This window comes from Vitis vinifera, chromosome 17 (assembly GCF_030704535.1).
Source record: "Vitis vinifera cultivar Pinot Noir 40024 chromosome 17, ASM3070453v1".
Taxonomy (NCBI): Eukaryota; Viridiplantae; Streptophyta; class Magnoliopsida; order Vitales; family Vitaceae; genus Vitis; species Vitis vinifera.
Window position 1 is genome coordinate 6116544 of NC_081821.1, and position 15557 is coordinate 6132100.

A 15557-nucleotide genomic window follows, 5' to 3' on the forward strand; every position below is an offset into this window, starting at 1 on the left:
AAGACGAGAGCAACCAAGTAACATGGCAAGGTTCATGTTATGTGAAATCATATTGGGTTTAAAATAGCAGTAATGTGAAATGCCTCCCTCTTGATTGATTTAAATTAAGAAAGTGCCTATCTAAAGGCTAAAAAATCTGTCAATAGTTTGTTCACAACAGAGATTTTGTATTCCAGCCTTGGATTGGATCAGGATCCAGTAATGCTATCACTTCAGTGAAGTTGCATCCTGCATTTCTACGACAAATTAATTAAGTACCATCTGGTAAGAATTTCTGGAGTACTATTCTTGATTGCAAGAGCAAGTTTGATTGCAATTTTTCCATTTTCTTTATATATATATTTCTTGTTGCTTATCAAAAAACGTTCAATTGCAATTTTTACTTCCAAAAGCCAAAACATTACTTCTAAATATCTGAGAATAATTATTATCACGTCAAAGGCATGATGCATGTATTATTTTATTTTTGATAAAAGGGAATCCACCCCCAATGAGGGGCTTATCCCAACTCCTAGAGAACCCTGGGCAATATGGACCCACCCATTCATCCTACACCGCTTAAATACTGGGGTGGCACGAACTCGGGACATCTGATTCATTATTTGAGGCAAGTATCACTTACAATGCTGTAATACTTAAACCAGATAAAGTAACTGATTTGATAGGTAATCAACATATTGGCTAACATCCCTTTTATGCATTGATCAAAGTCTCATCACTCATGCCCAACCCCCAACCCCCTCCTCTCTCCCGCTCCCTTCTTTTCTTTGATCTTTGATACCAAAAAAATAATGACTTAACAATTATAAACATTTTAACTTGATTTTCTGATGGCAGCCTCTAAAGCAATACAGCAAAATCAGATATCTGAACTCAGCTAACTATCATGACTTCTTATCATATTTTCATTGAAAAATGCTAGTTGACTCTGATAAAAAAAAACAAAAAAAAAAAAAACAAAGCTAGTTGATAGCAGCTTTTTATCATATGAATGAATGGTTGTGACATCATCCTTACTGTAGTAACATCAATTTAAAAGTTAAGGTAGTTAGGATCTTGCATTGTGGGGGTGAAGTCAAAACTGTAAAGTATAGCAGCCTTTCCCCGCAAGCTGTGTTTGGAATTCTTAGGTTCCCACAAAGAAGAGTTTTTTCGCTTGGGAAGCATCATGGGGCAGAATTTTGATGATTGAACAACTTAAAAAGGAGAAGATGGAGTATTTCAAATAGGTGCTAAATATTTAAAAAGGATGAGGAGTCAGCTAATCATTTGCTCCCCCATTGCCCTATAGCTAGTATTCTATGGCAAGAATTTATTTTTTTCTATGTTTGGTGTGGTTTGGGTAATGCATTCTTTGATGAGGGGAATTTTGTTAAGCTAGCATGGCTCTTTCGTGGGCAAGAAGCAGAAAAAAGCTTGGAGGGTAGCTCTAGTGTGCCTTTTCTGGATGCTTTGGATAGGAAGAAACAGAAGAGTTTTTGAAGATTTGGAAAAAAAGAACAAACAATTAAATTATCGTTTATGAATACTTTTGCAGAATGGGTTAAATTGTATGTTGATGTCCTTGATAGGTTTTGTAGATTAAATTAGTTCTGATAAAGGTGTGAGGGGAGAGGGAGTTTTGTTTTTTGTTCCTTTCCTCCATCTTCATCTTGCTTGTCCTATGGGGTCATTTTTATACTTTGCGTGTACTTTGCTGCAGATCTAATGCAGGCACCGTACTTATTTCTTTATATATATTTATAATCTTTCTTGTTGCCTATCAGGAAAAAATAAAAAAATCATTCCTTCATAGTTCATCTGTTTTACAAGGTAGCATAGAGTTCCCTTTTCTTGGTGAAAGCAATATCTTCATACTCCAAACAGTTGGGTTCTGGACACGGATGGTGCAACAAGGCTCTATGTTTACAAGCAAGCAGCAGGCTCCATGGAGCCTATATTTGAGAATTTGATAATGTTGACAAAAGGGCCAGAAGAACATTACACAGAAACAAAAGACTGGATGTCAGATTATGTTGTCGATGAAGACACAGAAATAGGAGACACAGTCAGTATGGACACTCGCTTTCTGGCCCACATCCCAAGATTCCCAACAAAACATCTGAACATGCAAGCCATTGAACAAAATATCAATAACGGGTTTACAAGTAATTGATTCCATGGACATCTCTTCCTTTTCAAGCTGATCTGATGTTGATCCCCTCAAAATAAGAAACCAGATCATTCTTCATGGGTCACCTTATCCTTCTGATTGAAAGAATGATGAAAGGAGAGGTAGAGCCTTGCGCACAAAGCAGAGAAGTTAAGAGGTTGACAACAAGAGACAAACAAACCTGAACATAGAAAAGCCTCTTCTTTCAGAGTATGGATGAAAAGAAAGGGAAAGGAACCGGTACCGACTCAAGTGACTCAACTTCCGGTTCAAATTGCTTCCCACTTTCTCTTTTGCCTGCAGTCAGCTGGACTATCAGAAAGTCCCAACTTCCAAGCTAGTAGGATTTGGCCGTGGTCAACCCAGACCAGAAAAGGCTATATCTCCAAAAAGCAGGTTTGCAGGCATCATATAAGTAATCAGATTGAGGGGAAGCATGATAATCAAACAGGGAGAACTCACTTGAGTATACCCTATACACCTGAGAGCCTGCAATACCCTCAGCATACCAAAACTGAACTTATTTCTTCCAGATGAGTATGACTCACCATGACTGATGGAAGTTTCTTAGCAAGAAAATGAGACAGGATGGTGACATTGTGCAGCTGATGCTGTTATAGAAGCAGTACAAACTAGAGAACAACCAAAAGAAATGTGTGAGAACTAAGACCAACCAGTTGCAGCAAGGAAGAATGAATGCACCTGAATCTGAGCTAACCAGATTGGTTATGATTATGACTCTCCCCTAAAGAGCATACATCTGCCAGCAGGTGATGTGTTCAAATCTCTGATTGTGCTATGAACCCAAAATATTCACAGATCCAACACCCAGACCTCTTATTGAAATATATGCAATACAAGAAGTGAAGTTGATTTGTTGAACTCGCAAAAAGGCAGAACTCAATTGATTAACGACACCCAAAAGTTGAGGAGAACCTGGTGCTACCAGAAAAGAAGTTTACTTCATTGGAATGGAGTTTTCATGAAAAAGAACACATGCGGAAGGAAATGTGATATGGCTTATGCAGCTGTAAGAGCAGTGGTTCTTAAAGAACAACCAACAAAAATTTTCACGGACTCAGAATTCAAGTAACATCTAGTTTTGAATTGACTCTGCAAAACTAGATCCCTAGTTTTCTCCTCAATTACACCACAAGTCCATACAACAGATACAGAGGAAATATTTGAGAAGACCAAAGCAGCTCCCTAGTAACACCTACCTCGTCAACTCAAATAGATAACTCATTTCCCTTGAAAATGTGTACTTATTCCTGTTGTTATACCCACATCAAGCACACAAAAATCATATTCCATGCCTTTTTCCTCCCTCTTCTGCATCACATCCATGGAAACTTGAAACCATTCCATCCAAATGAACTAGGCATCAGCCAAGATGTCCAAATAAGTCAAAAAAAAAAAAGAAGAAGAAGGCCCACAGCTCACTAGGAATGAGACCATGGAGTGGGAAATTATCAGTGTTTTCCTGTGATACCTAGACTCTTCAACTTCACTCAATGTACTTGTGTTAAAAGACATAACAAGAGCGTGGATATAGGATCCTTATCTGATACTCCTATTTTTCTTTAGATATTAGATTTAAATATTGATAAAACAGAAAATAAAGAGAGTTTTTTTAATTAATTAGAGACATGGTATTTTTTTGTTCATATTGACTTGCAATTGAATTCTTTTTCTTTACGATATCATATCCAAGTATCTGAGTCCCTGTGGTGTTTTCTCTGATCCCCTTTGGGCATTAACAAATCAGAAAAACCATACCTCTTTTCCTCATCTGGTCAAACATCCAAATCCCTTCCTTATTTATCAAAAAACAGAGAAGGTCATTCTAATAATGCCTCAGCAACCCAAATCTCCTCCTGAGGAAACCTGCCCCCTTGCAACACCCCAATTCTTCCTCCACATCCCGTGCAAACTATTTGATAGGCACCTCCACAGAGATTTAAGAGAGATTCTGAGAGAGTTCCTCTTAAGGTTCCCCCTTCCCTCTAACTACATTCTCCCATGCCACCCTTTCCTCAATAAATCTCCTCAAAAACATACTCACCAGCCTCACCTCCCAATATATATTCCTTTCAAAACTAGGGTACAAACATCTCAGCCCTCTCTCCCATCCAGACAGTCAGCCACTGAAGCTTCTCTATCCCCCACAATGCTCTACAAATTCAATTAACTCAGCTTCAGCTTGCTCTCACACCAGACACAACAAAAGAGAAGAACTTTGGATCTATTTCCTTAAACCATGAAATTGTAGAACCACCACATTCTTACTTCATACCTTCCCAAAAATTCAAAAACATTTTTTCACTAAAAATCCAGATACTCACCTAATTTACCCATCATTACCCCATCTCCAAAAGCTCCCAATTTACCTAGCAAATCATTGTTATCACTTACCAAAAGCTGCCTTGTTAAACAGACCAAAAATCCAAAAATTGAATTCCCCTAAATGAAATAGAGAGCAAACATTCTCCCAAGACACTAAATGAAATTTCTCCTCCTCATCCAAACAGACCAACCTTCTCCATGCTCCACCCATTCCCCACATCCCTAAGAGAGACATAAAAAGTATGGATATTTGACAACATTCTCCCAATAAGCAGTGGTCTTCCTCCTGTAAACAATTATTCTTTTCCACTTTCTAACACCTCTCTAAAAAGTTTCCACTAATCAAGTCCCATGCAACCTTTGCTTCCAATAATAAACCTGATGGCAAAACAAGGTACACTGACAAAAAGGAAACAACCCTACACGGAAAAACCTTTGTGCTTAGACATACCTCCTCTACAAATTTTAAACTTAAAGTAAGACAAGTACTTGATTTAGGTTTAACTAGGTGCAGAATAGTCTTTTTTCTAGGCAACCAAAGACAACATATAAGAAAATGAGAGATCCATTTTTTTTATACGTAAAAACAAAAAGTATATATAAAAAGGGTGCAAAAAGTATACACCAGCTGCCAAAAGGCACAACCAAGAGAGAGAGGGAGAGAGCAAAAAACAACACCCACCCTCACTTAGATCCTAGCCAATCAATAAAGCTAAAAAGAGACATCGGGCCCTCAATAGGAGAGATCTGTATTGAAAGAGTTGAGAGGTCTGAGAAACTATTCCAGAAAATGAACTTTATTCTTTATATATCACTGTAAGTTACAGTTGCATTGTATTTATATAGGAGTTATACCAACCATCTAACTAATGCAACAAACCTTTTAACAACTTCCTAACTTTCTAACAATCTTACTACCTGTAAGACTACCTAAAAAGATTGGTTACAACCATGTGCACAGCCTAAGTCTTTCTGTTTATCAACCCCCCCACCCCCTCTCAAGCTCAAAGGTCATGGAACAACCAAGAGCTTGGTATGAAACTGAAGAATTCAGAGGTTGGAAAATGTTTGGTGAACATATCTACAACCTCGTCAACAGAAGGAATGTAGTGGATTGTAAGATCTTTCTTGAGGACTTTATCCCTGATGAAATGAAGATCAAGTTCAATATGCTTGGAGCAGGCATGGAAGACAGGATTTGCATCCAAATGAGCAGCACTCTGACTATCACACCATGCCAAAGATGGAGTAAATTGAGAGATGCAGAGTTCCTTGAGAACAGATTAGATTCAGACAATCTCTGCTATAATAGAAGCTAAGCCACGATCCTTGGATTCAATGCTGCTGCGAGAAACCCTATATTGTTTAGTGGATGACCAAGAGACTAAGTTAGGACCGAGAAAGATGCAATAACCACTTGTACTCCAACGATCATCCAGGCAGGAAGCCTAATTAGCATCCATGTAACCTCAAATGTCAAGAGGAGGAGACATTTGCAATTGGAAACCATAAGGAGTACCTTTGAGGTAACAAAGGAGGCGTTTTACTGCAAGCCAATGAGTTGATGTTGGTGCAGCCGTGAACTGACAGGCCTTTCCAGGAGTGATCATTGGATGCTGATTAATGCGAGTACTGGAACTATCAGTCCCAGGAGTAGGGTTGGCAAAAGGAACTGAAATTTCTGCTGGTATAGAAACTTCTGAGGAAGGGAGTTGACATGGAGTATGAAGTAGTTCCAATGAAGAAGAGTTGGCACTTTGTGTGGCAACAAGATCCAGTGAGTTAGGGGCCTAGGACTGATTGGTAATGATGGAAGGAGATACAGGTAGAAAAGCTAGAGTGGAAACAAGAAGGAAGCAGGAGATGGTAAAGATGTGGAAGATAAAGACAATTTTGAAATGGAAACACCATTTCATAAAAAACAACATGAGGAATTAAATAAAACTCAACCAGAGTTGTGATCTAGGCACAAGTAACCTTCGTGAAATATACTATAGCCAAGACAAATACATTGAACTGAACAATAAAGAAGTTTGTGTTTATTATATGGACAAATATAGGGATAGCAAAAACAACCAAAACCCTTGACGATAATTTGGTTGTTTGCCAAAGAAAACATAAAAAGGTGAGTGAAGCTTGAGTACCTTGGTAGGCATGCGATTAATAAGAAAGATAGCAGTGGGAAAAGCATAGAGCAAATTCAATGGTAAAAAGGTAATGGCTAAGAGTGCTAAACTAGTTTCTACAATGTGTCTCATTTTTCGTTTAGCCCTACCATCTTGCGCAAGAGTTATGGGACACAAGCAACTATTGTCAATTTCACGTTGAGCAAGAAATGGAGCAAATGCTTTGAATCCACCTCCATTATTAGATTGTAAATACTGAATACAAGAAGTGAACTTATTTTCAACTAAAGTTTTGAACCTAATGAATGTAGCCAAAGCCTGACCTTTAGTATGTAAAGAATAAAGTCAAGAAAACTGAGAAAAATCATCAACAAATAGTAAAAAATATCTTATACCAATAGTGGAAACAACAAGGGTTGGACCCCACAAGTTAGTATGAATTAAAGCAAGGGGGCAAGTAGCTTTGAAATCACATAAAGAAAATGGTAATCTATGGCTCTTTGCATATTGACAAGCACAACAAACATCATTGTTTTTAGGACAACTGTAAAGGGCATTACAAGACGTAAGCATTTGCTTCAAGACATTAACAGCAGGATGACCAAAGCATGAGTGCCAAAGATTAGGCACACTATTCAAATTCTTAGAAGGAGACACAACAGGACTGGGAGTTTAGGGTGCATTTTATGAAGAACTTGTTTGAACAAATCTTGTGGGGAACTTGTACAAGCCATTTTTAAGTTGGCATTGAAGAAGAGCTTTCTTTGTAACTTGATCCTTGACAAAAAAATAATGCGAATGGAATTCACGAAAGGAATTACTAACAATGCATAATTTAGAGACACTGATCAGATTAGTAGCAAGACAAGGAACATGAAAGACATTCTTTAAGTGAAATGTTTCGAGGGAAGAAGCAAATGATTTTAAACCAACATGAAGAATGGAAAACTTCTTACCATTACCAACTGTTACTTTGTCATTCCCCTGGTATGACTGAACACCTGAGAGTGTACTAGTATTTTGAGAGCAATGGTGTGTTGCACCAGTATCAAGGAACCAAGACTTGTCGGTTGTATTAGATGGAGAAGCAACTATAGCTTGTGTATGATTGTTGTTGAAGTTATTTGGAGAAGCGATGTTACTGGTGGTATTGGCAGCAGTGGGACCTTGAAAATTTATGTCAAAACGATGACAGCAATTGAGGATGATAATATGTCCAAATTTCTCATAGAGTTGACACTGAGGTCAATTTGTATTGATGTTGTTTCGATTGCCCGAACCATGGACACCATATTGATTTCTTCCAAAATGAATATTTATGTTATTAAAATGATTATTTCCTCTAATGATGTGATTCTTTCTGTTGTTGTAATTTCTCCCTTGTGTGGCAGCTATATTAGAAAAGATGAGATCTCCTTCTGTTATGGAGTTTTGAACACACAGACGTTGTTCATGAGTAAGAAGTATGCTATGAACTGAACGAAGGGGAATATCATCTTCATGACCTGTGAGGGAAGCAATGATGGAGATATAACCTGCTCCAAGAGCTCCAAGAAGTTGCAAGACCTAATCCCTTTCAGCTACAGGTTCTCCAATAGCAGAAGGATTATCCGCAAGATTTTTTACCGTGGGAATAGGTTCCATTATTGAGAGAGAGCTTTTGCGTGTTGTTTGGAATGTCGATCACAGTTTCATTACTCATGCTTTGGAAAAGGAAGAGAAGATCTTCTCTAAGGCAGGCCACATTGAATGAGAAGTTTGCAACCCAATAATATGTCGCCATGATTTCGGGAGTAAGAGAAGAATAGATCCAACTCAAGATCATGCAATCAAATTGTCGCCATGAGATAAATTCTGGATTTAATTCAACAGAATCTGTTGCTTTTGAAGGACAGACCTTCAACCCTTCAATGTGTTCTTCAAAGCCATTGGCAAAGATCACATTCTCCATTTGTGTTTGCCAAAGGTTGTAATTATCTGTATCTAGTTTGATTAGGAGAGCTTGATTCAGCATCTGCATTGGCTGAATCATTCCAGATGGCTGAGAGGAGGTGAAATTTGCAATAGCTTGCAGGTTAGAAGATTGTTCTAAGGCTGTCATGTGTTTGGCAGAAAAGAAAAAAAAATCTGGAACTGAGAGTTGCTAAACAAAAAATAGGGAGAGGAAAAAAAAAAATTCTAGACAGCTCTGATACCATGAAAGTGTTAAGAGGTCTGAGAAAACCTTTTAACAATTTCCTAACTTTCTAACAATCTTTCTACCTGTGAGACTACCCAACAAGATCAGTTACAGACACGTGCACAGCCTGAGTCTTTCTCTTTATCACATATCACATGAACCAAGCCAAATAGTTTCGATTGGCTTATTCAAATTAATTTTCTTCTCTTTTTTAACTCAGAGATCGAAAGTCTACAACCCAAAACATCAATTTCCTTTCTTTCCGCAAAATTTCTCTCCAACCAAACATAACAAAAAATACAATAGAAATACCATCACACATTAGCATTAATCTCATTTAAACATATGTTCTTGTTTTCTCAGATCCCAAACAATGACAAACCTAAAATCTAAGCTCCAAAATCCTTGCCTTTCCCGCGGTTTTCCATGCTTCCTCAACAATCAACACATAACGAAACCCCAAATACGTACAAACATATAAATAGAGAGAGGAGAGAGGGGTAGAGGATTGACCTATTTCTGGTAGCCTCCGCCACGGGCATTGTAATCCTCTTCGACCTTAGCAGTCAAGTAAACCCTCGGAAAGTCGGAAACATCAAAGGTCTTCTCCTTCATCATCTTCTCGACATCAGGCTTTTTGAGGATAGTCCGGCGAATCGGGGGGCGGTTCCGGCGCTGGTCCCGGGTGAAGTACTTGATGTCGTAAACCGTCTCGGGGTTGGAGCTGGGGATACAGGCCTTCTGATTCGGCGTCGCCGGGCAGAACGGTCGGTACTCTAGGGCACGGGGCAACGACGGTCTGAATTCCGGATCGGAACACGGCCCTGTTATCTCCCAGGGTTTCTTGAAGAAACGTTTCAGGTTTTGGAATACGGATTTGAAAGTTGAAGACGCTGCCATGACTGTATAAATCGGACTGTGGAATATGTTTGTTTGGATGGAAACCATAGAAGGAGGTTTTATATATATATATGGGAATGGCAAACATATATTTTCTCCATCAATTAAAGAAAATAGTATTTTTTTATTTTTTTTTGGCTTTTGCTTCATTGAACCTTTGTTCTTTACCATTTGTGGAAGAATTTTTTCAAGAAATATTTGGTTAAAAGGTATGAAATAATCCCAAAAATTGAAAATCTAACCCTTCAAATGTTTTTTCTAGAAAAGTAATTCATTTTTGATATAAATGTTTTTTTATGTTGTAAGTATTTATATATAAGTTTTAAAAGAAAATGTTATTTTTATAATAAAATAATGAGGATATTTTTGTCTAAATGATGTTCAAAAAAAAAAAGTGGGAGGTTAAATTTCAAAAGTTGGGTTTTGGGAGGCCCTTTTAATTAAATAACGAAATATTTAGTTAAAAGGGATTAAATAATCCCCAAAATTGGAAATCTAACCATTCTCATGTTTTTTCTATAAAAGTAATCCATTTTTTTGCATAAATACCCTTTTCTATTTTAAATATTTACGTTTTAAATTAAATGGTTATTTTTACAATAAAATAATGAGGATATTTTTGTCCAAATAATGATCAAAAATTGGGTTTTGGGAGACCTTTTTAATCAAATAACCCTTTTTTCAATATGATTAATAACATTTATGATCAAAACTACAAAAATATATAAAGTCCATGATATGTTGGTAAAGAAAAGCGGCCTTTCATGTTTTGGATTCTTATTTAATATATTTTGTATATGGGAAGGATGTGTAAGTATGATTTTCATGTCTTTTTCCTTTCATCGTTAGTTTTATTTTTATCTAGAACTTGTTTTTTTAGACAAAATCACTTTCTATAATAAACTCATATTTGAAAAAGATAAGTTCGATTTTTTCAATAAATTCATTTTTTAAAACAATGAGTTCACTTTTTATTTTTGAAGTTTTTATATTAAATTTCATTTTTTTTTTATTGTCTTTTGAAAAGACTTCACTTTTATACCAAACCTATCTTTTTAAAAGACAAGTTATATTTGAAATCTAAGGGTATAGTAATTTTAAAATTATAATATTTTTTCACTACTAAAGCCTAACTTTCAACTATAACACAAAAATAATGATTGGAATAAGTTTGTCACGGGCAACCAAATGGTTTGAGTAGATAGTGGAAGAACTTTAGATGGTCCATAATCATGTACATTGGCTTGTTTTTAGAGCATCTTCATATAGTTGAAATCATGCTAATTTGGCAAGCCTAATTACACCATGTATTGAGTAATTTGTGCCATTTTGTGTTGAGTAGCCAAGTTCTACCTTTAATTGTTGTGTTATTAGATACTAGTTATGGTTGATTGGTCACCTAATCCATATTTCATTATCGCGTCGTTAGATGTCACTAAGGTTTTTCTAAGAGTGAGGGTTAATCATAGTCAATGATTGTCTCATTATATTAATCCTTAGTTTGTTGTCTATTTAGGAATCAATTGGACAATTTTGTCACTTATTTGCTCAAGTCCTTGACATGGGTGTCCCAAAAAAGGCCAGTGATGTTAAAGCTAACACCTTTGAACCAACCACTCCTTCATTGGTCAATGTCTCTTGAATCAATACATGTTAATTCGGTAGTGCGTCACTATGGTTCCCTCAATCTCCTCCATTTTCCTTTTTTTTTTTCTTGTGTAATTAAGTTATGAGTGTGAAAATCAAGGTAAGTTATGATTCTACGACAATCGTAGACTCCTAAATATTCAATGATGGCTATAGTGGTTATTTTTTTAAGGCATCTTAACCATCATTCTTTTTTTTTATTATACGACTTTTTATTCTTAATTATTATGTTATTGTTCTTATTTATTTTTTTCCTTCTACTTCTCTTCTATTATTAAGGTATGTCAAACATTACTTCATTGGCTCGTTGATATAATATTCCCATCAATTGAGGTTATAGGCTTCTTTCGTAAGGAAAAATTACAACCCTTACACCCAAAGTAGACATTTTGTGTAGGTGGAACACCTGAAGGTATGTTTTCACCTACTACTACCACCACTATTACGACATTTTTTTAAAAAAAAAATTACCTTTTTCATTATTTTAACCATAAAATTGTTAGTGTCTTAATGGTGGTGGTAGGTCATAAACCTAACCTTGAATTATTTTATCACTCTCGAGATTATCATTTTTTTTACCAAGTTATGTGTCATGGTACTGGAACCCAATATATTTTTCCCTATGATGGGTCCCAAAGCTTGATTTTTGGGATCTCTGATATAGGAGAAAGTGATAAAACTAAAGGTTTCCTCTACTTGAAGGAGATTGGAAAAGGCTAAATGTGCCGAGTAGCATTTTTTCTATACATTTGACAAATGATGAACATGGTATAATGGCCTTTGGATTTATCCTTATTACTATTGTTTTTATTTTTCTTTATCAAAGTCAACTTTTGACCTCCCTTTATGGTTTTCCATAACCAAGGGGTTATCAAGTCACCCATTTAACTTGAGAACGATTCAAAAGGATATGGTGGGCGGTTAGTTTTAGAGCACCCTTCTCCTACTCAATGCTTAAGTCAAGTATTTCTAACCATGCACACTCTTGTCGGTATACCAAGGAACATGTTATCATAGGGCTCCTACATCAAGTTACTACACTTATATAGCTATCATGTCCTCCTTTAATCAATACTTGTTTCCATATGGGATTCCTTTTAAAAGAAATGGATATTCTGATTCCAAATTTGTTAGAGACTTTTAGGATTCTCATTCATTTCCATGAAAGAAGGTAGTTGAGAGTGAAGGATTTTCGCAACCTAAGAATACGTTAAAGAAAGAGAACCCATCATTTTTTTCATTGCCGAAGCCTATCTAGGATGGGTTGAAGTTTTCCAAAACTACCTCATTCTTGAGAAGATTTGATCATGTTATCCCTCTTTAGGAGGTGATTTCCTTAGTTGCCCTTTGTTGGGATGGATCAAAACCTTTTACCTCTTATACATAGATCACTATTTTTATCTAAAACTCTTTTAGTTTGTCCTAATGAGCTTTCTCAAGTAATTTCTAAGGTGGTGCCTTCAATTATGGATATTTTTACCACTTGGGGACCCACTACAACAATCAAGCCTCTATCGTATTTTGTTTATTCCTAACTAATCAGAAGCTCAGTAGAGAGTCATTTACTTCCTCTCTAGGGTATATGCTTTTAGAAGAAGAGATGACTCTACACCTTTTAAGGCCTCTTAAGATTGTCCACGAGTTAGATAACACGACATTGTAAAGATCTCTGACGATGAGAAGTGGTGACTAATGACTTAATTAGTTGTATTAAAAATCAAAGTCAAATCTCTAACCTCTTTCCTCATTGGTCTACAATACACATTGTTATCCTCGCCCAGGGTGATAGTTTAACCATTCAAATCTCAAGGAACGGTTTGTTCCCATAGAGAGTTTTAGCCTTTTAGGTGACAATTGAGATTATTTAGATTTTGGATTGTCTATTTGTTGAATTTGTTGCTTAAGTGGTATGTGTGTTTTTCTCATATTCATCTACTTTTACTTTGTTTTGTGTTAACTTTTTATCCATTTTTTTTAAGGTTTTTCTGATTGCTTATGATCTCATTGGTCATATTAATTAGTACTATGAGTGGTCATTTTATTGTAAGAAGGAAATGAAACATCTTTATTTATCCTTGAATAAAGAAGTTGTTGCCCCTATATCAAAGCTAGAGAGTTTTTCCTTGTGATGAAGATGGAGTTAGCTAAAAAGTCTTAGGTACTGAAGGAAAAAGAAGAAAAATGTAGCTCTTCATACATTGGTTCTCTTATTACACAATGGAAACGAATCCTTCTAAACATAGGTCTTTGGATTATAAGATAATACATCATCTCTCTTGGTCCAAGTTAAGTCTATTGAGCTCGAACTAGTAGATTATTATCCCAATTGACCTGTCTAGATGACAAGATTTGTCTCTACTATAAATAGGATAAGAAGGCAATTCATGTTAAGGAAGAGATGCCCAAAACTTTAGAATATCATGCATGCACCATTGATTCTCTTACCACGGACATGGTGAAACTCACATGGAAGAGGCAACCATCAAGTCTCATTCAACTAAGGCATATTCTTCTCAAATGAAGGTGATGTTCAAATCTACCAAGTTCGTAGGCTCTAGAGAGGTTTCAGTCAAACTTGACTAAGAGGTAGATGAAAATAATGAGTTTGGTGATAAGGGTGATGATAGAGAATAGGTTTTTTTTGGTCAGTTATCAAGGGAAAGTGTTTAGGTGTCCCCTTATAGTTTTAATGAAAGAATTCTTTTGTAATGTTTTTTCTTTTCTTTGCAATGACTCCTTATTTTTACTAAAAGGATTTTTTTGTCCCCTTTTACTTTTTGTAATGTCTAATAGGGAGATACTTGACTACCCTTAACCAAATATTTTTTAGGGGTGTGGCCACTAGGGGCTATTCAATAGGGTCATTCTAAGGACATGCTTCACTTGAGCAATTTTATACCCTTAGGCAAATGTCCTTGAGGGTGTAGCCACTTAAGGTCATTTAATGGGGTCATTATAAGGATATGTTTGGCTTAAATTGCTTCACACCCTTGGGCGAATGCTCTTAAGGTTGTTTGATAAGATCATTCATTCTTAGGAGATGTTTGATCTCAACGACTTTACCCCTTAAACAAATTATTTAGAAGGGGTGGCCACTAAAAGCCTTTTGATAAGGTTGTTCCAGGGAGAAACTTATCCTAAATGACTTTACACCCTTAGGTGAATAAGGGAATGACCTCTTATTCTAGGGAAAAGCCTAACTTGGACAACTTTATGGTCTTAGTGAATTATAGGGAGATGCTCAAGCTTGATAACTTTACACCCTTGAGCAAATACCCTTTTGTTATATTAAACACCTTTTCTATATATATACTTTTTGTTATGATTGTAGCTATGTTAATAGTATTTTTCATAAATTGCATGCATGTTAAGATCATGGTACTTTTGTCCTATCTATATGTTTTGTACAATGTACCATTTTCTTATTTGCATTGTTCGGATTTGGTATAAGTCATATGACCTTTCCTAGTTTAGTCTTGATTTTCCTTCTATGGAGTCTTGATTATTTTTTTAAACTTTTTTTTTAACAAGATCTCCATTTATCGGAATTGTCTCTTGCACACATTCCAATTATAGAATGATGTTATTCACTACCCATAGTCTGCAACTTTTAGATTATCCACCTTTTGTCATTCTTCAAGCAAGTCTAACTCAAATCCTATGGTTGCTAAGTTTGCTTTGAGCATTGATATATTGATTTCGATATTATAACTTTAATCCTATAGGTTAGTGCCAACATGGTTTGTTCCTTCTTGTTTGGTTTTTTGGATACCCATAGGACAACTGATAATTCTTCTACATAGTTCATTTTTGCATTATCCAACATTTTCTCAAGATAGTTTAATAAGGTTTTATTAGTGGCATATACCTAGTCATTGCCTTGTAGATGTCGTGAAATGACATAGAGATTGATTATTTGTAATTCCTAGCAAAAACTTTTAAATTCTTTGCAATTAAATTAGGCATTACTATGAGAAAAACCAAATAAGCACATTTATTTTCCTATAAAAATCTTTGTAAGTCCCTTTTTATCTATCAATAAGCTTTTATCCCTACCCATTTTGTGTAATAGTCAATGGATACAAGCTCTAATATTTTTTTATCAAGAGCACCAATTATAAAGGGGGTAAAGTGTATTAAACGCTAAATATTAATTAAAATTAATGATAGTAAATGTGTCAATTTGATGATGTGAAATAAAATCTAA

General features: G+C 35.8%; 1 protein-coding gene across 1 annotated transcript; it reads right to left on the reverse strand.

Moving 5' to 3' along the window:
• Window positions 1-9101: 9101 nt before the first annotated feature.
• On the reverse strand, window positions 9102-9774 carry LOC100260307 (uncharacterized). The gene has a single exon (XM_059734057.1). It carries the CDS (start codon window positions 9749-9751, stop codon window positions 9317-9319), a length of 435 nt encoding a protein of 144 aa, XP_059590040.1. The 5' UTR covers window positions 9752-9774; the 3' UTR covers window positions 9102-9316.
• Window positions 9775-15557: the final 5783 nt, after the last annotated feature.

Excerpts from the sequence above, each read along its gene's own strand:
- LOC100260307 (XM_059734057.1), bottom strand. The coding sequence starts at position 9,751 with ATGGTTTCCATCCAAACAAACATATTCCACAGTCCGATTTATACAGTC.